The sequence below is a fragment of the Lepidochelys kempii genome, chromosome 3, assembly GCF_965140285.1.
Source record: "Lepidochelys kempii isolate rLepKem1 chromosome 3, rLepKem1.hap1, whole genome shotgun sequence".
Lineage (NCBI taxonomy): Eukaryota > Metazoa > Chordata > Testudines > Cheloniidae > Lepidochelys > Lepidochelys kempii.
Window position 1 is genome coordinate 113,910,643 of NC_136382.1, and position 25,442 is coordinate 113,936,084.

The window sequence follows — 25,442 nt, forward strand, 5'->3', positions numbered from 1 at the left end:
TGTGCAGAGCCTTGATGGCGATGATGCCGAGTTCTTTGAGTGAGGGTCCCTATCTGTATTCCTTTGGGGGTGCACATTTGCTCCACAAGTCTGACCTAGGAAGATTTTTGCCAGGAGTGTCCATTGGTCCGTGCTTGCACAGTTCCCCCCCACCCCTCATGCTTCAGACTAAAGCATGTGGCAGCACAGACTGACCACCTCCCTTGTTCCCGTCTACCGCACCAGGTGTGAGAAGGACACTCTAGTGTTCAGCACTTGATTCCTTCATGGATTTATATGTAAATAATTAAGTCAGTTTGCTTAGTTAGGATAATACTTTTAATAGTCATTTAGTATAGTTAGATTTAGGGGTATCCCCCCCCAATCCATACTCTTCAAGATGATTATGCCCTAGAACCCAGGCTTTAAAAATTGTGCCTCTTTCCACCAATCCTTTCTGGTCAGCAATGACCACGTCTGCTGCCTCTGCAGCCTTCCCTCCAAGTGCTCAATTTACCAGTCTTTTCCCTCAAGAGCCCATGAGGCACATAAGTACTGATTGTGGAGGTTCCTCGTCGACCAAGCAGTGAGACCTCAGTCTGATCTGGGCCCAAAAGACACCCCCCCCACACACACACACACTGGACATTGGGCTGTGGGGTCACAGAGTGCTGCACCAGGCTCTGTGGCCTCCATTACTGCTTCTGGGAGGGGTAGGAGTAACTCCTCCTCCTCCCTCCAAATAAAAACATGGGGAAAATTCACTTGCCAGAGGAGGGATAAAATTCCATCTGTCTGAACCCTCTCCTAAGAAGGGAACCTCCTCTTACAAATCCACTGGGACTTTGCTTTGCAATATCACAACAGCTATTTTCAGAGCCTGGTACCAAAATCTCAGCTTCAAAAGGAAAGTCTGCTGCGAAACTGGCACCATCGGTTGCACCAATACCATCCAAGACACCGTTGAAGGAAAAAGCATTGTCTGCATCTGAAACCTACAGTATCAGGATGTTTTACTAAGGAGTCCTCAGCACCAAGACCTATTTCTAAGCTGTCTCTGACAGTGTAGCCAGAGAGGAACCCTTTCCCCCCCTCATTAGAGGACAAATACATCACTTAACAAGACATCCTTGTCATGCAGGATCCTTTTGGGCCCTATTGTCTCTAGAGAAATTCTGACTTCATCTATTCAGGAGAGTCCTTCCCCTAGACCTTCTGCATGTCAGGGTCTCACTAAACTGAAGGTACTGTGTCTGTCTGCAGAAATTCACCCTCCAATATCTACTCTTCGCAGAGATACTAAGCATCTGGTACCATTGGCACCACCCCGGGAACACAATCCCACCTTTTCATCTGAGGACTCAGACACTGGTGAAGGAATGTCACCTTCCCCACTGACGTGCAAGCTCTCAGTCCGGAAAGGGTGTCCAGAGTCTCATGGGCTCCATTGAGATCTCAGCAAGTAGTTTAAGCTCTACAGGAACATTGGTATCCTAAGGCTTGGGGACGACCCTAACCCCCATTTGACCCCTTCCACTGGCCCTACTGGCATACATCTGTTGCATCAAATTGACATGTTCCAGAAGGGACTTGCAACATGCCTCTCTTTACATGGAGGAAGTAGAACCTCCTCATGAGACAACGGAGGAGGAGGAGGAGCCGGAGGAAGCTCTTGAACCACTGATCTGTCAGGGTCCTCATTGTCATACCCAGATGAGGCAATTACATGTGCCTCACCTTCTCTGCCTGATGATTTCAGGAATTACTAAAAAGGGTAGCAGAAAAGCTCCAAATCACATTAGAGGAAGTGCAAGAAGTCCCCTTCTTCTCCATCGAACTCTTAGACATGTTACAGAATGTGGGACCCAGCAAAGTAGCCTTGCCTATTAATGAAGCCATCATGGAACCACCAGGGGTGGTCTTGCACATGCCAGCCACATGTGCTTCTACCCACAAGAGAATGGAGAAATAATATTTTGCCAAGCAGCTAGAATTTTTATGTACTCACCCAACTCCAAATGCACTGGTGGTCCAGGCAGCATCGGAAAGAAGCAGAGACTAGACAAGATCTACCCCTTCTGACAAAGAGGCTAAGTGTTTCGACTTTTTCAGTTGAAAAGTCTTTTCCACTGGCCTGCAGTTCAGAATAGCAAATTGTAAGGCACTAACGGCCAAGTACAATTTTGTGAACTACAGTAAATTCACAGAATTCTCAATTAAAATCCCACAAGAATTTAGAGGACAGTTTGAAGTGCCCATCAAAGAAGGAAAGCTGATTGCAAGATCATAGCTGCAGACCGCACTTGGTGGAGCTGATATAGCCTCCTATTCAATGGCCACTGCAGTCCTCTGGGTTCCCGAGAGAAGTCCAGTCAGGCCTGCTGACAGCAACTCTGGGGCCCAGGGCAGAACAGTCAATGGGCCCCCACTGGTGCCCAGTGAGGTGCTGGCTCTTCCGGCATGGCCAGGGCTTCCACATTGCTGCCTTTGCTGCCAGAACCAACGCGCACATGACTAGGAGCATAGGCACCGACTTCCAGATTTCCTGGAGGGTGCTCGACCCCCTCCTCCATCCTAGGCCCGTTCCCCCAGTGCCCCACCTGCACCCCACCTCTTCCCACCCCTGTTCCACCCCCTCCCCTGAGGGAGCCACGATCTAAAGGTCAGGTCATGTGTCTCCCCTCGGGGCCCAGCCCAGGGCCACCGCGCTCTCCGTGCCCCAAGTTACCTGCGGGTTGGGGGGGACTTTGTCCTCCTGCTGCGCCTCCTCCCTCCTGGCACGTTCTGTCGCTCTCCCTGATGGACAGGAGCCCAGGCGGGGAGCAGGAGGGAGCCGCTTTTTACGCCGGCCCCTCCCAGTCGCTGCTCTGCAGCACTGCCCAGTAGCTGCCTGAGAGTGCCTGGCTGGGGAGGAGGCAGCTTTCGCTCCCTGCCCGGTTCAACTTCTGGGGACCTGGCGCCCAAGCAGGGAGCAGAAGTCCCCTCCTCAGCCAGGCTGTCTCTCAGGCGGCAGCCGTTCAGCGCTGCAGAGCAGCATCTCAGCGGCTGTAAGGGGCTGGTCCTGCCTCTTCCACTCCCGTCATCTGGGCCATGCATCACCCAGGCCCATCCCGCCTCTTTCTACCCCCCGCTCCTCCCCCTCCCCCCAGTGCCTCCAGCACGCCACCAAACAGCTGATGGCAGCAGGCGGGAGGCACTGTGGGGGATTGGGATGAGCTGATTGGTGAGGCCTACCGCTGGGGGCGGGAGGAGGGACCCACTGGTGGGTGCTCAGCACCCACTTGCCACCTATGCGTAGGAGCCCTGCTGCCCACCTGGGCCCTTTTAAATTGACTGGGCCCCTGTGCAATTGTCCTCTTTGCCGCGCCCCCCCCTCCCCAATTGGTGGGCCTGGGTAGAGGACTTGCCTTTTGAAGGGAGCAGTCTCTTTAGTGAGAAAATGGGTAAGTCCCTGCACTGGCTAAAGGATTCTTGGGTCACCTTCCATTCAATCATGATTTATATACCAGCACCCAAGAGAGAGTTCCATAGACCACGACCATACAGGCAAAGACCTGCTTCCTTCCCTTTCTTCTACCACAGAATCTACGAGCCTCCCAGGAAGCATGAAAGGCTTCAGAGAACTAGACAGACTGCTCCTCTGCTTCGACATTCCAAACCCAAGCATCTGCAAGGAAACAATACGGACAGTATTGCTGAGAACTGCCAACCAACTCTACTGCCAAGTTTATCTGCCAGTACTCAATTTGGGGGCCATCTAATCCATTTCCGCAACAAGTGGCGGGACATCCTATCTGACAGATGAGTCCTCAACATTGGTCACATAGAATACCTGATAGAGTTCCTGTCCCTCATCAGGGACCACTCTCACTAGGAAATGCTATTTCAGGGAAATAACTTCACTTCTCTATCTGGGAGCCATAGAACCCATATTTCCTCAATACCAAGAAAAATGATTCTATCCAATCTAAGAGAGTATGGAGACCTATCCTAGATCTGACAACTCAGTGTCTACATCAGGGGTGGGCAAACATTTTGGCCCGAGGGCCACATCTGGTATGGAAATGGTGTGGCAGGCCATGAATGCTCACAAAATTGTGGTTGGGGTTCAGGAGGGGGTGAGAGCTCTGGGGTGGGGCCAGAAATGAGGGGTTTAGGGTGTGGGAGGGGGCTGAGGCAGGGGGTTAGGGTGTGTGGGGGTGTCGGCTCTGGCTGGAGGTGCGGGCTCTGGGATGGGGCTGGGATGAGGGGTTTGGGGTGCAGGAGGGTGCTCCAGGTTGGGACTGAGGGGTTCGGAGGGCAGGAGGGGGATCCTGGGTGGGACAGGGGTTGGGGTGTGGGAGGGGGTGAGGGCTCTAGCTGGAAGTGCAGGCTCTGGGGTGAGGGTAGGTGTTTGGGGTGCAGGAGGCTTCACCAGGCTGGGATAGAGGGGTTTGGAGGGTGGGAGGCGGATCAGGGCTGGGGCAGGGGGTTGGGGCCCGGAAGAGGGTCGGGGTGCAGGCTCCGGGCAGCACTTACCTCAAGCAGCTCCCGGAAGCAGTGGCATGAGCTTCCTCCAGCTCCTACATGGAGGCGTGACCAGGTGGGTCTGCGTGCTGCCACATCCGCAGGCGCCGCCCCTGTAGCTCCTATTGGTTGCAGTTCCCAGCCAACGGGAGCTGCGGGGGCAGCATTTGGGGTGGGGGTAGCGTGCAGAGCCCCCTGGTTGCCCCTATGTGTTGGAGCCAGAGGGGGCCAGAGAAAATTGGCTGGCAGGCCGGATGTGGCCTGCGGGCTGTAGTTTGCCCACCCTGGTCTACATCAAGCAATATGTTGCAGAATGGTGAAGTGTCAGCAATAATTCCCTCAGTGAACAAAGGAGATGAGAGATTCACATGAGAGATGCCTATCTTCGTAAGGGATCCACCCAGCGCACAGGAAATTTCTTAGATTAACTGTACATTTGAATCACTATCAGTACGAGGTACTTCCTTTCAGCCTTTCTACAGCCCCAGAGATGTCCGTGGCAGCTCACCTCTGCTGCAAGGGAATTTTGATGTCTGGCTATTGACTGAGAGATCTTATCAGGAGGACCAATCAGTGACAACAGCCATACCCAAGCTACTACTGTAGCTGGGAATCGGTGTAAACAAAGGTTTCAGAGGAACAGCCGTGTTAGTCTGTATTCGCAAAAAGAAAAGGAGTACTTGTGGCACCTTAGAGACTAACCAATTTATTTGAGCATGAGCTTTCGTGAGCTACAGCTCACTTCATCAGATGTTTACCGTGGAAACTGCAGCAGACTTTATATACACACAGAAATCATGAAACAATACCTCCTCCCACCCCACTGTCCTGCTGGTAATAGCTTATCTAAAGTGATCAACAGGTGGGCCATTTCCAGCACAAATCCAGGTTTTCTCACCCTCCACCCCCCCACACAAATTTACTCTCCTGCTGGTGCTAGCCCATCCAAAGTGACAACTCTTTACATAATCAAGTCGGGCTATTTCCTGCATAGATCAAGGTTTTCTCACATCCCCCCCACCCCCATACACACACAAACTCACTCTCCTGCTGGTAATAGCTCATCTAAACTGACCATTCTCCAGGTTTAAATCCAAGTTAAACCAGAACATCTGGGGGGGGGGTAGGAAAAAACAAGAGGAAACAGGCTACCTTGCATAATGACTTAGCCACTCCCAGTCTCTATTTAAGCCTAAATTAATAGTATCCAATTTGCAAATGAATTCCAATTCAGCAGTTTCTCGCTGGAGTCTGGATTTGAAGTTTTTTTGTTTTAAGATAGCGACCTTCATGTCTGTGATTGCGTGACCAGAGAGATTGAAGTGTTCTCCGACTGGTTTATGAATGTTATAATTCTTGACATCTGATTTGTGTCCATTTATTCTTTTACGTAGAGACTGTCCAGTTTGACCAATGTACATGGCAGAGGGGCATTGCTGGCACATGATGGCATAGATCACATTGGTGGATGTGCAGGTGAACGAGCCTCTGATAGTGTGGCTGATGTTATTAGGCCCTGTGATGGTGTCCCCTGAATAGATATGTGGGCACAATTGGCAACGGGCTTTGTTGCAAGGATAAGTTCCTGGGTTAGTGGTTCTGTTGTGTGGTATGTGGTTGTTGGTGAGTATTTGCTTCAGGTTGCGGGGCTGTCTGTAGGCAAGGACTGGCCTGTCTCCCAAGACTTGTGAGAGTGTTGGGTCATCCTTTAGGATAGGTTGTAGATCCTTAATAATGCGTTGGAGGGGTTTTAGTTGGGGGCTGAAGGTGACGGCTAGTGGCGTTCTGTTATTTTCTTTGTTAGGCCTGTCCTGTAGTAGGTAACTTCTGGGAACTCTTCTGGCTCTATCAATCTGTTTCTTTACTTCTGCAGGTGGGTAAGGACTTTGTCCTTACCCATAATTATTTCACATTTGGGGACAATGTATACCTTCAGATCAGCGGCACTGCTATGGGTACCCGCATGGCCCCACAGTATGCCAACATTTTTATGGCTGATTTAGAACAACGCTTCCTCAGCTCTCGTCCCCTAAAGCCCCTACTCTACTTGCGCTATATTGATGACATCTTCATCATCTGGACCCATGGAAAAGAAGCCCTTGAGGAATTCCACCATGATTTCAACAATTTCCATCCCACCACCAACCTCAGCCTGGTCCAGTCCACACAAGAGATCCACTTCCTGGACACTACAGTGCTAATAAACAATGGCCACATAAACACCACCCTATACCGTAAACCTACTGACCGCTATTCCTACCTGCATGCCTCCAGCTTTCACCCTGACCACACCACACGATCCATCGTCTACAGCCAAGCTCTGCGATACAACCGCATTTGCTCCAACCCCTCAGACAGAGACAAACACCTACAAGATCTCTGTCAAGCTTTCTTACAACTACAATACCCACCTGCAGAAGTAAAGAAACAGATTGATAGAGCCAGAAGAGTTCCCAGAAGTTACCTACTACAGGACAGGCCTAACAAAGAAAATAACAGAACGCCACTAGCCGTCACCTTCAGCCCCCAACTAAAACCCCTCCAACGCATTATTAAGGATCTACAACCTATCCTAAAGGATGACCCAACACTCTCACAAGTCTTGGGAGACAGGCCAGTCCTTGCCTACAGACAGCCCCGCAACCTGAAGCAAATACTCACCAACAACCACATACCACACAACAGAACCACTAACCCAGGAACTTATCCTTGCAACAAAGCCCGTTGCCAATTGTGCCCACATATCTATTCAGGGGACACCATCACAGGGCCTAATAACATCAGCCACACTATCAGAGGCTCGTTCACCTGCACATCCACCAATGTGATCTATGCCATCATGTGCCAGCAATGCCCCTCTGCCATGTACATTGGTCAAACTGGACAGTCTCTACGTAAAAGAATAAATGGACACAAATCAGATGTCAAGAATTATAACATTCATAAACCAGTCGGAGAACACTTCAATCTCTCTGGTCACGCAATCACAGACATGAAGGTCGCTATCTTAAAACAAAAAAACTTCAAATCCAGACTCCAGCGAGAAACTGCTGAATTGGAATTCATTTGCAAATTGGATACTATTAATTTAGGCTTAAATAGAGACTGGGAGTGGCTAAGTCATTATGCAAGGTAGCCTGTTTCCTCTTGTTTTTTCCTACCCCCCCCCCCAGATGTTCTGGTTTAACTTGGATTTAAACCTGGAGAATGGTCAGTTTAGATGAGCTATTACCAGCAGGAGAGTGAGTTTGTGTGTGTATGGGGGTGGGGGGGATGTGAGAAAACCTTGATCTATGCAGGAAATAGCCCGACTTGATTATGTAAAGAGTTGTCACTTTGGATGGGCTAGCACCAGCAGGAGAGTAAATTTGTGTGGGGGGGGTGGAGGGTGAGAAAACCTGGATTTGTGCTGGAAATGGCCCACCTGTTGATCACTTTAGATAAGCTATTACCAGCAGGACAGTGGGGTGGGAGGAGGTATTGTTTCATGATTTCTGTGTGTATATAAAGTCTGCTGCAGTTTCCACGGTAAACATCTGATGAAGTGAGCTGTAGCTCACGAAAGCTCATGCTCAAATAAATTGGTTAGTCTCTAAGGTGCCACAAGTACTCCTTTTCTTTTTTCGTGTAAACAAAGAGAGATTCATATTTGTACTCACACAGATGACAGAATTTATTGGAGCAACACTGAACTCTAGACAGGGTCCTCATCATCATACGCAGATGAGGCTATTACACCAGGCTCCGCTTCTCTGCCTGATGATTTCAGGAATTACATTTCAGGAAAAGGATGGCAGAAATGGTGTGGGAGTCCCATTCACTCACCCGCCACCCGAGAGAATACTGATCATGGGCACCATCCTGTCGGGGTGGGGAACCCATCTGGACGAGCATATGGTGCAAGACACATGGACTTTACAGAAGTCCAGAATGCATATAAACCTTTTGGAACTCAGAGCCCTCCGCAGAGCTTACAAATGATTTCTTCCATACATAAAAGCAAGGCGTGTTCAAGTACAGTCAGACAATATGTTGGCAGTATTCTTCTTCAACAAGCAGCTGTTCATAGCCTTCACAGAGAAAGCAGAGCACAGACGCTGGCCTGTTTAGGCAGCCTGGCTCACTAAGGATATCACAATGTAGGCAGTGAACTTTGCAGCCTGGAAAAGCCCTAATCAGGAGGGAAGGAAAAATGAGTGTCTGCTCAAGAGAGGTGACAGCTGAGAAGAAAGGAGTCTAGAGTGGGTGCCCTTGTTGGACCACCAGGTTGGCCTGAATGGGGACAGTAATAAGCCTTAATTTTAGGGCCTTAGTAATTACAATATGTAATCACATATTTCATTATCAGTCATGCATAAGATGTCAAAGGAACAAGGTAATATAGATTAGAGTACAGCCAAGACATTGAGAACTGCCTGTTGGGACTACTGTAAAAATCCTTGTCTAATTCATTAATATTGTTTGTATGATTTATTATTAGTATTACTGTAACACTTAGAGGGCCATGGTACAGACTAACACTTCATGTAGTATCTTTATGAGGGCCTGATCTGAGGTCAATAGGAATCTTTCCATTTACTTCAACAGGCTTTGGATTAAGCTGTATGGTCAGACCACTTGTTTCCAGGCAGAATTCCCAGAACTCTGATGATGTGTGCATGGATTTGTTTCTTGAGCTGTTGAAGACACCTTACAGAATCTATAAAAATGTGTAGGTTGCTTTTAAAACAAATTTTAGTAAGTTAAAGAACCTGAAACCTTGAGCTTAGCTGCATCTAGTATCCTAGTATTATTTGTCCTTTGTATTTTGGTTTTTCATTTATCTCAGTACTTAGGGGTAGTGGACCTCTACAAGTTTTTTTTTTTTTTTTTTTTTACTTATCCTGCCAAGTGCATTAGCTGCCAGTAATAACAAAAATCTGAAATGCTGATTTGAAAAAGTAGTTTGTTTTTCAACTTAGTCTGCTGCTTAATGAAAAGGAAACAGAAGAATCAGGTCTGGTTGTTTTTGTGCTTTATTTTCAATGTTCCGTGCAGTCTGTGCAGCTCTGCAGGTTAGCTAGCTAGCTCTGTTGTTCTGGTTTCAGGTGTATTTTCATTCACCCCTGTAGAAGATCTTGTCTAGTCTAGTTTAAAGTTGATTAGTTTCAGAAGTCTGTGTTTTGTTCTAGTGTCACTACAACCTGCGGCTAGGTGTTCTATCCCTGAAACTGAGCAAGACGGCATCTGATGCACTGGATCTATGTGGTTCAAGACAGGGAAAAGGAGACAGTGCTTAAGCAGTCTTCCATGCTTTAATTTTGGCCTTTCGGAGTTTCTTATGTTTCAATTACATTCACTACTAAACTGCATCTGAAACTTAAGCATTTCTTTGGTTTTGATGCTTTCAAATTGCTTAAGATTAGTTTAAGGGAGCTTCGTGATCAAAAGGGCTTTTGAGATATTCCGTTTTTGAAGAGTTCATCTTTGAGAGAGAAGTGTTGCCCATTTTTGGCCTGAGCCATTTCCCAATATTCGGGGAATGGCTGGTTTGTTTCCAGTGGGAAAAGAAATGGATTAAGTGAGTCTCATATTTCTCTAGTGTAATCTTATTTCTTTACCAACTCTGAACAAACAACAGGAGGCAGTTCCTTGCTCACAATTTCCACACCTGCCTTTCCAGCCAGTCCTGTGCCCCAAGGAACTCTGTCTCTGCTCCCTCCAAGGGCCATGCTCACCACTGCTTCTTGCACTGTCTGCTGGCATTCTCTTGACTTTTTGTGCTCTCACACACATACAACTGCAACGAATCAATTCCCCAGCCCCTGCATTTGTGTTCAGTCCCCAGGAAAACTACTCAGTCCATGTAGCTTAGCTTCTGCTTGGCCTTGCGTGCAGCCTAGTGCCTTGGCCAGTGGCTTCCATTCTATCCAGCTATCCTACATCATAAAGAACTTAATTGCTCCTTCCATTTAGCTTGAATGAAGGGTTTCTACCAGACCCACCAGCTTTAACAAGGTCTCGGATTGCGTATAGATCAAAGAAAATGCCTGATGGAAGCCTTTAATGCCTTCCAGCATAACAGAGGTATATGAATCCCTGTTGAGGTTACAGGGACAAACCATCCCGATGAGTCGAAAGAATAGTAAATATGGCAGGCGACCAACTTGGCTTAATGGTGAAATCCTAGCGGATCTTAAACATAAAAAAGAAGCTTACAAGAAGTGGAAGGTTGGACATATGACCAGGGAAGAGTATAAAAATATTGCTCGGGCATGTAGGAATGTTATCAGGAGGGCCAAATCGCACCTGGAGCTGCAGCTAGCCAGAGATGTCAAGAGTAACAAGAAGGGTTTCTTCAGGTATGTTGGCAACAAGAAGAAAGCCAAGGAATGTGTGGGCCCCTTACTGAATGAGGGAGGCAACCTAGTGACAGAGGATGTGGAAAAAGCTAATGTACTCAATGCTTTTTTTGCCTCTGTTTTCACTAACAAGGTCAGCTCTCAGACTGCTGCGCTGGGCATCACAAAATGCGGAAGAGATGGCCAGCCCTCTGTGGAGATAGAGGCGGTTAGGGACTATTTAGAAAAGCTGGACATGCACAAGTCCATGGGGCCGGACGAGTTGCATCCGAGAGTGCTGAAGGAATTGGCGGCTGTGATTGCAGAGCCACTGGCCATTATCTTTGAAAACTCGTGGCGAACCGGGGAAGTCCCGGATGACTGGAAAAAGGCTAATGTAGTGCCAATCTTTAAAAAAGGGAAGAAGGAAGATCCTGGGAACTACAGGCCAGTCAGCCTCACCTCAGTTCCTGGAAAAATCATGGAGCAGGTCCTCAAAGAATCAATCCTGAAGCACTTGCATGAGAGGAAAGTGATCAGGAACAGCCAGCATGGATTCACCAAGGGAAGGTCATGCCTGACTAATCTAATCACCTTTTATGATGAGATTACTGGTTCTGTGGATGAAGGGAAAGCAGTGGATGTATTGTTTCTTGACTTTAGCAAAGCTTTTGACACGGTCTCCCATAGTATTCTTGTCACCAAGTTAAGGAAGTATGGGCTGGATGAATGCACTATAAGATGGGTAGAAAGCTGGCTAGATTGTCGGGCTCAACGGGTAGTGATCAATGGCTCCATGTCTAGTTGGCAGCCGGTATCAAGTGGAGTGCCCCAAGGGTCGGTCCTGGGGCCGGTTTTATTCAATATCTTCATAAATGATCTGGAGGATGGTGTGGATTGCACTCTCAGCAAATTTGCAGATGATACTAAACTGGGAGGAGTGGTAGATACGCTGGAGGGGAGGGATAGGATACAGAAGGACCTAGACCAATTGGAAGATTGGGCCAAAAGGAATCTGATGAGGTTCAATAAGGATAAGTGCAGGGTCCTGCACTTAGGACGGAAGAACCCAATGCACAGCTACAGACTAGGGACCGAATGGCTAGGCAGCAGTTCTGCGGAAAAGGACCTAGGGGTGACAGTGGACGAGAAGCTGGATATGAGTCAGCAGTGTGCCCTTGTTGCCAAGAAGGCCAATGGCATTTTGGGATGTATAAGTAGGGGCATAGCGAGCAGATCGAGGGACGTGATCGTTCCCCTCTATTCGACATTGGTGAGGCCTCATCTGGAGTACTGTGTCCAGTTTTGGGCCCCACACTTCAAGAAGGATGTGGATAAATTGGAGAGAGTCCAGCGAAGGGCAACAAAAATGATTAGGGGACTGGAACACATGAGTTATGAGGAGAGGCTGAGGGAGCTGGGATTGTTTAGCCTGCAGAAGAGAAGAATGAGGGGGGATTTGATAGCTGCTTTCAACTACCTGAGAGGTAGTTCCAGAGAGGATGGTTCTAGGCTATTCTCAGTGGTGGAAGAGGACAGGACAAGGAGTAATGGTCTCAAGTTGCAGTGGGGGAGGTTTAGATTGGATATTAGGAAAAACTTTTTCACTAAGAGGGTGGTGAAACACTGGAATGCGTTACCTAGGGAGGTGGTAGAATCTCCTTCCTTAGAGGTTTTTAAGGTCAGGCTTGACAAAGCCCTGGCTGGGATGATTTAACTGGGAATTGGTCCTGCTTTGAGCAGGGGGTTGGACTAGATGACCTTCTGGGGTCCCTTCCAACCCTGATATTCTATGATTCTATGATTCTATGAATGCCTTGCTAAGTGCAAATTAGAAAAGAACACCACTTTGAGCTACAGCTTCTCTCTGGAATTCCAGATGCAGATGAGGGTCCAAAACAAACCCCTAAGTTGCAAACCAACTTGAAAAAGAGGGAGCTGATGCAGTCCTTGACATCTCCTTAATTCTTTAGCTAAATCACCTTAATTCACAATCCTGTTTCAATCGCACACCAAGAAAGTAGAGAGATTGTACTGGCAAGATCTGATATGACGCAGAAAGTCATCAACATATTGTTGGCATAGCCGTTACAAGCGTCTCACTTTCTCCCTCTATGGCCTCGTGAATATAGAGACCTATGTGAGCCCATATCAGAGCTCTGAGCTAAAAGGAGGAAATTCCCATCATCAGCTTCTAGAACCTCTCATCAGTAAAGAAATGGAGCCACCAAAGTGGGTTGTTTACCCATATACTGTATGGAATTAGAAAAGGAGTACTTGTGGCATCTTAGAGACTAATACATTTATTTGATCCGATGAAGTGAGCTGTAGCTCACGAAAGCTTATGCTCAAATAAGTTTGTTAGTTTCTCAGGTGCCACAAGTACTCCTTTTCTTTCTGCGGATACAGACTAACACGGCTGCTACTCTGAAATCTGTATGGAATTAGGCTCTTTTGGTGTGTGGCGTGTGGTTGTTGACATTTGTTACCATTTATGTTATGTGGGCTAGTAAATTTGTGCCTCTGCTGATAAGTTTTGGCAGTTCTGCAAGACCCAGCACTTACTGTGTTAAAATTATTCAAGTATTAATGTGTTCTGTTATGTGTACCTAGACTTTGGAACCAGAGGGCTAACAACAAGAGTAGTCTATACTGTAACTACAGTCACTGTCTTGTAAAGTGTAACCAAATCACCACCACCACAATATAAATGTCCAAATATGGTCTAGTTTCCTTGTTTCCACTGAGGTACCCAGAGAATTCTTCTTAGGTTTGTTCCTCCACTGGTGCCACCTCCATCTCCTGCTGTCTGCCTTTTGAGTTGTTTGTTGTTGTGATGGTGGGAAAGCTAAGCTGAGGCGATTGTCCTGAGAAGTTTCAATCCCTGCCGCGTATGGAGCTGTGTGATAATGAAATGCTCCTGTCAAGACTCTTAGTCCTATTTATAAGGAAGAGAGATTTTGGACTTTCTGTGACAATCCAGAAAACAGAGATATGGAGCATCTTTAAAAGGACAAGTCTCACTATGCGGATGTCTGCACGTAAACTGCATTGGAATATCAAGATCCCTTACAGCATCTGTGTTATATAGTACACAGCAAAATGGGGTCCTGGTCCATGAACGGTGCTCCTAGATACTATAGTAATACAAATAAACAAATTAACAATAATAATGTACCCCTCGGGCATTAAATACATATGATAAAGTTGCCCATTTGCTGTAAATGTTGTAATTATTTTTGTTAAATTTACATAGTCTATTATAAACTGAGATTTTAAAAACTCTAGAGTTTATCTTCAGTTGCGTAATTACACGTACATGGAATGATTGTTACTTAAAGCATTTTAATTTTGGCTGCCTGTGACCTAAACAAGTTTCTGAAAATAACAACTGTAAATGTTGGATTTCTCTATCATCACCTGATCAGCAATGAATCTTCCTGGTTACATATATACTTGTTTTTCTTGTGTGTGCGTGTGTGTGTGTGTTCGTGAGAGAGAGAACACTGAGAATTAACCAGGCAACTTGGCTGCACTTCTACTTTCCTTTAGGTGGTAAAACTATTCAAACATGGAGTTTTGGTGAAGAATATACAAAGGTGTGGGGTGGTTTGGTTTGGTTTTGAAAGAATGTCAAGGGTATAGATAATCAAATTGGGGGATTTAGTTGGAACTGTAGAGGAACTGACATACAGTGAAGCTCTGCATATGGTGAACCACACGTAGAATATAAAACCCTTATTTTTTCATCGCATTGCAAAGTGCAATTCTGCTTAGCCTGTGAAAATAGACTTCACTGTGGCCCACATTTAGTGCCTGGTTTAAGCACCCTGAGCAGATTCATGAATGCAGAAGGAATCCTCTCTACCTGAAGGCCACAGAGTTCCTCCATGGGTATTACTTCATCAGAGTACCTGGGTCATGACCCCCTAAATTCTTCATCTGTCTCCCTCTGGGTGCAAGAATGGACCTTTAGCCATGGCCTGATCATAGCTCATCTCACATTCCCTGTCATGTAGGGGGCTTTGCCAGAGCTGGGCTTCATGACACAGGGGTAGGGGGTGTCCATCCCTTGTGTGGCCCTCAAGCATCCAGAACGCCTTGTGTAGAATAACTGCACCAGTCCTTCTGTGAAGGAGAGGGCTGTATGTGTCCCTGTATGGTATGACAAGCTTCTCTTCCACATAGCATGATGAAGTAAGGGTATGTCTACACTTCAAGCTGAGGATGTAATTCCTGGGCTAGCTCTGATTGAGCTAGCACACTAAAAATAGAGTGTAGCAGTAGCAGCAAGAAGGCATAGCCACCCGAGTTGCCCATAGTTTTGGATGGCTACATACCCAGGGTGGCTAACCCCTTTTGCTGCTCACACTGCTGTGGCTACCCTCTATTTTTAGTGTGCTAGCTCAGTCAGAGCTAGTGTATGGCTCCTCAAGCTGGGAATTGCACCCCCTGCTCGAAGTCTTTACATACCCTAAAAGTACGTAATCAGGGTATACCGTAAGCTTTGTTGTACTTTGAATGGAATGAATGAGAAAATCCAGAACATCACTCACTTGAGTCTTTAAATCAGAGGATGTTTTATGGTCCTGTGATATACTAACAACATTTTTATTTCCCTGTCATAGATCCTGTTGTGTAACATTATTCAACATAATAAAAAGTGTTTGACATTACCCAGTCAAGCATCATGGACAATTGTTTTGGAAAGGCTTAGCAGCAGCTATTACTACCAGACATTACATCTATCACCTGTGGAGTTCTGCAGATGCTAGAATTCTCTGCTTAAACAAAGTAATACTTTTTGTAGGAAATGTTGATAATGAACTCTAGGACTCTAGGCTCCAAATGGAAATGTGTTATGATATTGTGTAGATCTTGTCTGTGGCTAGCCTCTGTAAGAGTATAGAAAGTCCCATGTTCACTTGCTAAAGAAAGCTTGTAATGCCTCTGGAATAATAGATCTTACCAGGTAATAACCAAACACTTCCCAGCTACCGAAGGTATTTTGGATGGTGCTAGGATTTCACGGTTCAGAAGTAAAAATGAAGGCCCCCAAATATTAAACAACATTAAGCTTTACTGCCAAGAATGAGTGTAATTTTGGGAGGGTAGAATTTAAAGGGTGTACTGCTGTATCCTGTGCTTATCACTCTTCACAGTGAATTACCATAAATAGTAGGTTTACTAGCATGTATCATGGCATTTGGTTTCTCCTTTCACTTTTTGGTCAAATTTGCAAAGTGGTTAAGAAAGAGAGACAGAATTTCCTCTTTTCAGAGTGGTAGCCATGTTAGTTTGTATCATCAGAAAGAACGAGGAGTACTTGTGGCACCTTAGAGACTAGCAAATGTATTTGAGCATAAGCTTTCGTGGGCTAATGTCCGCTTCATCAGATGCATGCAGTGGAAAATACAGTAGGAAGATAGATAAAGATAGAGAACATGAAAAAATGGGGGTTGCCATACCAACTCTTAATGAGACCAATCGATTAAAGCAGGAGAAGGAAAAACTTTTGTAGTGATAATCAGGATTGTCCATTTCCAACAGTTGACAAGTTGTGAGTAACAGTAGGGGAAAAAATAAGCATAGGGAAATAGTTTTACTTTGTGTAATGAGCCATCCACTCCCAGTCTTTATTCAAGTCTAATTTAATGGTGTCCAGTTTGCAGATTAATTCCAGTTCTGCTGTTTCTCATTGGAGTCTGTTTTTGAAGTTTTTTTTGTTGAATAATTGCGACTTTTAGGTCTGTAATTGAGTGTCCAGGGAGGTTGAAGTGTTCTCCGACTGCTTTTTGAATGTATAATTCTTGACGTCTGATTTGTGTACATTTATTCTTTTTTGTAGAGACTGTCCGGTTTGGCCAATATACATGGCAGAGGGGCATTGCTGGCACATGATGGCATATATCACATTGGTAGATGTGCAGGTGAACGAGCCTCTGATAGTGTGGCTGTCGTGATTAATTCCTATGATGGTGACCCTTGAATAGATATGTGGACACAGTTGGCAACAGGCTTTGTTGCAAGGATAGGTTCCTGGGTTAGTGTTTTTGTTGTGTGGTGTGTGGTTGCTGATGAGTATTTGCTTCAGGTTGTGGGGCTGTCTGCAAGTGAGGACTGGCCTGTCTCCCAAGATCTGTGAGAGTGAGGGATCATCCTTCAGGATAGGTTGTAGATCTTTGATGCGCTGGAGAGGTTTTAGTTGGGGGCTGAAGGTGACGGCTAGTTGTGTTCTGTTACTTTCTTTGTTGGGCCTGTCCTGTAGTAGGTGACTTCTGGATGCTCTTCTGGCTCTGTCAGTCTGTTTCTTCACTTCAGCAGGTGGGTATTGTAGTTGTAAGAATGCTTGATAGAGATCTTGTAGGTGTTTGTCTCTGTCTGAGGGGTTGGAGCAAATGCGGTTGTATCTTAGAGCGTGGCTGTAGACGATGGGTCATGTGGTGTGGTCTGGATGAAAGCTGGAGGCATGTAGGTAGGAATAGCGGTCAGTAGGTTTCCGGTATAGGTGATGTTTATGTGACCATCGCTTATTAGCACTGTAGTGTCCAGGAAGTGGATCTCTTGTGTGGACTGGTCCAGGCTGAGGTTGATGGTGGGATGGAAATTGTTGAAAGCATGGTGAATTCCTCAAGGGCTTCTTTTCCATGGGTCCAGATGATGAAGATGTGTAGCACAAGTAGAGTAGAGGCATTGGAGACAAGAGTTGAGGGAGCATTGTTCTAAGTCCACCATAAAAATGTTGGCATACTATGGGGCCATTCGGGTACCCATAGCAGTGCCGCTGACTTGAAGGTATACATTGTCCCCAAATGTGAAATAGTTATGAGTGAGGACAAAGTCACAAAGTTCAGCCACCAGGTTTGCCGTGACATTATCGGGGTTACTGTTCCTGACGGCTTGTAGTCCATCTTTGTGTGGAATGTTGGTGCAGAAGGGTTCTACATCCATAGTGGCCAGGATGGTGTTTTCTGGAAGATCACCAATGGATTGTAGTTTCCTCAGGAAGTCAGTGGTGTCTCGAAGATAGCTTGGAGTGCTGGTAACATAGGGCCTGTGGAGGGAGTCTACATAGCCAGACAATCCTGCTGTCAAGGTGCCAATGCCTGAGATGATGGGGCGTCCAGGATTTAATCTGGAGAGTTGCTTTCAATTAGAAGAATAGTTCTGCTTCTCTGACTGGGATCAACTAGGTGCTTGGATACTACGTTGATAAATGTCATACAAATGCCTAAAAATAATTAATCTGGGCCAGACCTTTGTCCCCCACTGCTTTTTCTGGCAATCCGCAGCTGGCAGAACTCTGATACACCACAGGCTAAACTGGCCACAGGATTGGGAAAGTGGATGCCTTCCCCCAACCCTCTGCCTCGTTCCTATGTTGGGCACATCTTGGCTAAAGTCAAAGATGTAGCCCTGTATCTTGAAATATTTTACTGTAACCTTTTTATTTTTTGTTAGAACAAGTTTTTTTCTTGAGTGAGTGCCTAAGGTACTTTTTCTAAAGGAGACAAAGGGCTGAACTCATTGGCCTGAAATTGCTAATCTAATAAATTAGATGTGTACTTGAAATGGAGTATAGTACCACTCTTCTCACCTGATTTGACTCTGGCATAGTTCAGACTTCCAAGTAGTAACTGCTCTAGTGCACACATGTAAATTTGCAGCAAGTTACATTGGAACACCAGTCTCTCAACCCTGGTTTCTTAACAGAAGCCATTACAGAACCGTGATATACTATAAAAATAATTCTATAAAACAGATTTAGCAGCACACCCAATATCCCCCACATCAGATGAAACTATGACTCCCCTGGGGGTGTGAGCTGGCACTGTGGAGAACAACAGTGCAATCTGCCTTTTCATTTATTGCCTCAATCATCAGGTCGCTAAACGATACTGTTCTTGCATAGTTATGTAGCAGTTGTTTGAGCTATACCTTGATTTCAGCCAGAGTTGGTTTTAGCTGAAAGGACAGTTTGTGCAAGCCACACAGGCATGTACAAACTATGCACCTAATTTATTTTACACTGTTGTTGTTGATTATTTGTATTACTGTAGAGCAGTGATCCCCAAACATTTGAGGGTTGGGGCCTCCCCCTTCCCTGTGTCTGCACCTCCTATCCCTCCCCCGGAGCCAGGAGCAGGGCTGCGGCTCAGGGGGTTGGGAGGGTGTGGACAGAGATAAGGCAGCCAACGCTGGGGCCACAGCTGGGGGTGGGTCTGGTGCCAGGCCTGGAGCCTCAGCCAGGGGCCGAGGCTGGAGGGGGGGCAGGGCTAGGACTGGAGCGGCAGCCAGCAGCCGGGCCCCTGGCCAGGGGCGGAACCGCACCAAGGGTGAGGCCAAGTCAGGCACGGGGCCAGGGGATGGGGGTGGGGCCGGAATAGAGCAGGGGATGGGGCGGAGCAGGGCTGGGTGGCCCTCCCTCCCTCTTTTCCTCCCCACATCCTTCCTCTCCCCTAAACGTTCCTCTGGGTCCCAGAGTTTGGGGACCCCTGCTGTAGATCTTAAAAGGCCTAGTTACGGGCCAGGATCCCATTGTGTGAGGTGCTGTATAAACACAGAGTATAAAGACAGTCCCTGCCCTCAGAGTTTACTATCTACCTGTAACATTGATGAGTACCACTCATGTTTTGCACTTTCCAGGTCTCATAGGTACAGTTTAAGTGCAATTATACTAGGATCTGTCTCTGTTACAGAATAGCTCTCCTTTCGTCTAACTCTATAAAGTGGACTTGACAATATCCAAGTCATCATTGGTGACACTCCATTAAAATCTTTGACACTTGTGTGTTTTATCCTACTGCTTTTTTTTTTCTTCCAATTTTCCTTAATAAATATTTGGCTGTTGACAAGTTAGAATGCATGTGGTTGTAATACCAAAATTCTCTGTCCACAGGAGAGAGAGAACAGAGTTTCTCAACGGTTCTGCTAGGCCTCCTTTTCTCAGAAGATGAGTGGGGCAGTCAGGTTTAGTTGTGCTGCAGAGAGCACACCAGTAGTATCACGTTTTTTTCTCATGAGTGTTCCTTGACAGCTGACTGAGTCAAGAGAAATATCAGAATTCAGGGAGCCTAGGTCACCTGTAATAGCTCAAAGAATAAAGGTATGTTGCAGTGTTCTTCGATGCACCATGTTCAAACAGACATTTGGAACTCAGATGGAGGTGAGATGCAGGTTGGAGGTAATGCTTTAGATCCCAGATAAGAAAGGCGCAGTAGAAATAGTAGAGGCAACTAACCAGGCTTTATTGATTTTTGCCTTCACTGCCATTAAGGAACTGCCAAAGGGCAGCTGAACAGGGTTGGAAACTGGAAGGTTTGTTAAAAGAGAAAAGGCAAAATGAGCGTACACTTTATGAAAGGGTGTTAAAGGAAAAGAAATGAACCTGTTTTCACCAGGTTGGAAAAACCAGAACTGCTGAATACATGCAAAGCTAGTATTGACAGATCCTCCTAGCAGTGAAAACTGTTTCTTTGTGTTGTAAAAATGTAGATTCCTACCCTGATTAGCATGAGGGAAGTGTGGACAGCAGAAAGAAAGCTGTGCTGTATTTTTGGCTCACAGTAAAGTATAATTGAAACAAACGATTAAGACTCTGGTGGCATTTGAACGAAAAAGACATTCTAAATTATGGCAGGATATATGCTACTTAAAAGATTTTCAGTTCAGAACTAGCTTTCAGCCAGTGTTGTCTGTCTTCATTTTGTTGTTGACAAAAAACCCTAAAATTGGCTAGCTAAATGATATCCAGTATGTTTTCTTTTCTTTCCTTGAACAGCTGCACTAGTATAGATATGAATACCGGGAAAGAGCTTGTTGCAGATATTTATGTAATATACAAAATGATTTTGTTTAAGGAGCTAAAGTGTATCCTAACAGTGAACTCTCTCGCTTGCCTTACTGTTAATTGAGAAATTCATCAACTGTTTCCTTCCCTTAATACCATGTGCTGTGGATATCATAGGCTGGGGGAGGCTGTGCCTCCCCAAACAGCCAGGTGTGACCCCGCCTGTGCTCAGTCCCCAGTCCCCCTCCTGCTTGGCGTGGCTCCAGTCCCCCTGTGGGATGGCCCCGGTTTGGGTCTTGCCACCCTCCCACCTGTCGCTCTGGGGCTGGAGGAGGGAGTTGGGGGCGCTCCAAGGCTGGGGGCACTAGTCTGGGGCAGAGTCCGGCAGCTGCAATGGAGGGGGCCCTCTGGGCTCCGGCAGGGGGCACGGAAAGGGTGGGGCCTCGGTGAGAAGGGGTGGGTCTGGGGACTAGCGTCCCACAGCTGGCGGTTCATGCACTGTCCATGATTAATACCTCTCTCCAAATGAGTAGCTAAGGGTGGACTCCCCTCTGCCCACACAAAGGCTAAGTATTCAGGCTCTGTGCTGGTGGAACACAGATTTGTTGGGGAGGTGAATTCTATCCCCGCCAACTCAGGGGAGCTACCCTCCCCTCATGTAGCTACGATTCCAGCTATTCAATATTTCAGAATTTCAATACCATTTGACCTTACCTCTAGTCGAAATTATGGTTCTCGCCATGATTTCTCACTTTGTTCATTGTAATGGTGGGGATTTCCTGATTTTGCTGATCTTCTCTTTTTTTTTTTGAAAAAATCAGCTTTTTATTACCATACTTCCTTCGTCCTTGCCATTTATGAATTCCAAATTTATTGTCTTTCCTCATGTGACTTGGATTTGAAATGTTCTTCCTTAGCTATTTGGATCTCATGATTTCCTTGGCTGCGTTGAATTCATACTTAAATCCATTTTATATTATATAGCTCTGGGGGGGCAATATGGCCAAATCTGCAGTACTTAATTTAGTTACTGCTAAGCTTCCTCGGTGAGGTTTTCACAACGAATTCAGGGTTTGGTACATAGTAGTTGTTTTTTCTGAAGCATATTTGCTGTTCTAAAATACCTAACTTGTTCAAAGACATTAGTTAATGACTATAAATAGCTTTGAGAATATAAAACAGAGTGCTTAATATTTATTTCTTATGTTACTTTAAAATATATTCGATATTAGACATCAATAGATCAATACAACATTTCCTGTGGCTATGGGTGCAATTCAGATCAGCATAGGGACTTCAGTGTCAGTGTGGACACAAATGAGGGAATAATCATTCCTTCATTCTTGCCATTTTTGATTTCCAAATTATTGTCTTTCCCCACGTGACTTGGATCTGAAATGTTCTTCCTTACCTATCTGGATTTCATGATTCCCTTGGTTGTTTTGAATCCATACTTAAAACCTTTTGTATTATATAAAAATATGGCCAAAAATCATTCAAAACATTAAAAATTAAACTGACAAAAATGAAAAATGACTTCCAAAAGCCACCAGTCAGCAAACACTTACTACCACACGATCTTTCCATCAAAGGCTGCATTTTTAAACTAGTGTTAAAATATGGTTGGACATTCTGTCTGAGTAATTCCTGTGGGATCAAGTTGGTCAGAAATAGAGTGTAAAATGTACTCAAATTGTACAACAGCAGAAGGAGTCTGGTGGTTGTTTATTGGGAGGGTCGATGAGGCCAGTTTGTTGACCCATCTAATTAGCTGACACTTAAATTCATTTGAGTTATCTACTGATTTAGAGAGATGTCATTTTATAAACAGTGTTGTGTGGTGGGTCAAGTAATCCACTTTTGAATTGGAGCCAACTGAACTCTGTTTTTAACTTAGCTGTCAAGGCATGATTCATACATAATGTCTCTTTAGAAGATTTATTCTCTTAATTTAAAAAAACGGTTAATGAATTTTAGTGCTGGTGAAAGGTTCCAGATTGATAGCTCTGGCACCTGAAGGCCTCTATCCATCACATCTTCCTTCACGTTGCCCTTTCAGAATATGTCAACGCTGACTCAAAAGGACCAGGTCCAGAAGTAGCATACTTTCCATAACCATTCAGTCTGCATTGTCTCTACTGAGACAGTCAGCAAGGGTGCTAATTGTGATGATGTGTTTTGTGATGTGGGTACAAGCAACCAGCTTAAGCCCATGAACTCATTTAAATAGAAGCCATCAAGCAGTGATATGTCTGTGTCACGACTGGCCTGTACTAGAATATTAAACTGGAACCTCATTGGGGGAGTCTCTATATCCCATCACCGTTTTCTGAGTTATCAAGCCTCCCATTAATATTCTAAAGAATCTAACTGTGTTTATAGCTTGCCAGTGGAATGGAACACTTCTGATCTAGACATGGACATGTGTAATACTCAGGAAATCTTTATCTCTTGAGTCACAGCAAATGTATTGTAGACATGGAAAGACCAGTGTGCTCACTGCATTTCTTTTCAATCTTTATCTAGGTACTTCCTTTCCCTAGCCAAGTGGTGTACAACAGAGTTGGAAAGTGTGGGAGTCGAACTGTGGTTTTGCTTTTGAGAATCTTGTCGGAGAGACATGGGTTCAACCTGGTTACATCAGACATTCATAACAAAACCAGACTGACCAAAAATGAACAAGTAAGTTGTTTACGCTCATTTAGATGTTCTGTGTGTGTTCCATTTTTAAGTTATGAAAGACAGGGATATATTGTTCAACTGACTTCTCTTAATATGTGGTAGATAAGGTAGTGTGGCTAAATCCCAATCACCATGTGGAAATGTATCTATAAATATGTATGTGATGGGTTGTTACCCCGGGGTGCAGTATAGGAGCTGTGGGAACCACTGCGCCCCTCTAAGACACACAGCTGGGTTGGGGACATAGCCAACCTCACCCAGGCCCTGTTATCACCCAGCGCCACAGCAGGTTGCACCACACACCCAAACTGGGTTACCTGAGAGCAGACTGACACCAGCCAATTTCTCAGCTCTCCAGGCATCCCCCACCCCCTTCTGGAGTATAAATGCAAAATTATACTGTCTTGCGCTGCACAGGGAATTGCACAGCGTAAGCTCATAGAGTTCCTCCCCTCCCTCAATGTGGGGAGGAAATACAACACTCCTGCTCCTTGAGCTAAGATTCCCAAGCACTTCACTCCAAACTTATTGGTTTAGATTTAAAACATAAAATAAGTTTATTAACTACAAAAAAGGTAGATTTTAAATGATAGCGAACAGATGAAAACAGATTACCTAGTAAAGAAACAAAAATGCAAATTAAGTTTAACATACTAGAAGGATAGGATTTGAATTAACAATCTCACCCTGATTGATGATACAAGCAGGTTTGTACTTGCTTTGCAGCTTTGGATCTCCACCCCAGTTCCAAGTCCTTTTCCTTAGGAGCTTCTCTCAGGTGTTGAGTTGTGGGAGAGTGAAGAACAACAGATGATGTCACTCCCTGCCTTATATAGCTTTAGCATATGGTGGGAACCCTTTGTTCCAAAACCAGTTCCCAGACCAGTTTGTGGAAAAATATAGACACCCAAAATGGAGTCCAGAGTCATGTGCCCTGGTCACATGCCCTTGCAGAGTCATAGCAGCCATTACTTACAGGCTGTCTGGAGCATTCTGAGGAAGGCTCACAGGTGGGGAATAAGCTTCTCCTAAGGTCTGTTGTTTTTCCTAATGGTCCATTACCTTGGATAGGCCCTTCACAGCCAGCTATCTAGACTGGAAGCCTCTTGCCTAGTGGGTGTCACACAGGTGTAACTACATTTGAAATACAGGTACATAGTAAATACAGGTACATAATAAGATAATAATAACTTTTCCAACGACACCTTGTACAAAATGCCTCATAATTACGCCATAATCATATCATCATCATATTACTATGACTAAGATGGGGTGTAGTGTCACAATGTATTACTGCAGATTCTTTGTCACTAAGTATTAATAAATATTATACCAAAACCTATGAGGTCAGATCTTTCCTCCAGTTTAATGTACATATGCAGCCTTCAACTGAGGAGAAAATGGAGAGATTAGAACTAGCAATTTCTGGACTAGTGTAGTTCCCACCATCACCGCCTTCCCCGATCTGTGCATAGAAGGCATCCTTTATGTGTGGCTCTCCTCGTTCCTGTGGTGAAGGGGGGACAAATGGGTAGCTGACCACGTCCATGGTTACAGTTGGTGCAATGTCCTTCCATAATGGAAACAATGATCCACCTATTTACTGATGTCCTCTGAGATGAAGTGAACCCCATCACCTGTCTTTACATGGAGACTGGGCCTTTTTTCCTGCAACATGGCACATTGGCAAAGGTGTCTTCACAGTCTGGTGAGCGTTTTTCTTTGATGACTCTGATCAGATCCTCAGAGGTGCCTAAATCCCATTGATTTCAATGAGAGGCACCTATACCGTTTTGAGGTTTGGGCCTCTAACACTAAAACTGCACAGAGCTGCTCCCAAAGTCAGTTCCATTGTAAGAACAGTGCTCACAGTTTGTTCCTTAATTCATAGTTCCTTGTGTCAAGAAAATGAGTAGTGGAAATTTATTATAAACAAGGTGGAAATCCAGAGGGTTTTTTCCCTTCCATTCAGTTTCTTAAATTAAATTTATAACTTTCACTTAGGAAGTTTTGGTTTTGTGACATACTTTTTAACCACTTCTTAAGTCCTTATACATCATCGCATCCGCTTGCAGGAGACAGCACAAGTTTTTAAACATTGTAAATGTCATGTTTCCCACCAGTATTCGAGGAAAATATCATTTTCTCTTCACACAGGGTTCAAT

The 25,442-nt window shown here is 45.3% G+C and overlaps 1 protein-coding gene across 3 annotated transcripts in view; it reads left to right on the forward strand.

Annotated features, from left to right (window-relative positions):
* Positions 1-25,442, forward strand: part of UST (uronyl 2-sulfotransferase) — a 292,952-nt gene that overhangs the window by 117,922 nt on the left and 149,588 nt on the right. For all 3 annotated transcript variants that reach the window (XM_073337584.2, XM_073337585.2, XM_073337586.2), the window contains exon 3: positions 23,122-23,277. In XM_073337584.2, coding sequence (XP_073193685.1) covers positions 23,122-23,277 — 156 coding nt within the window. The remainder of the gene's footprint in view (positions 1-23,121; positions 23,278-25,442) is intronic.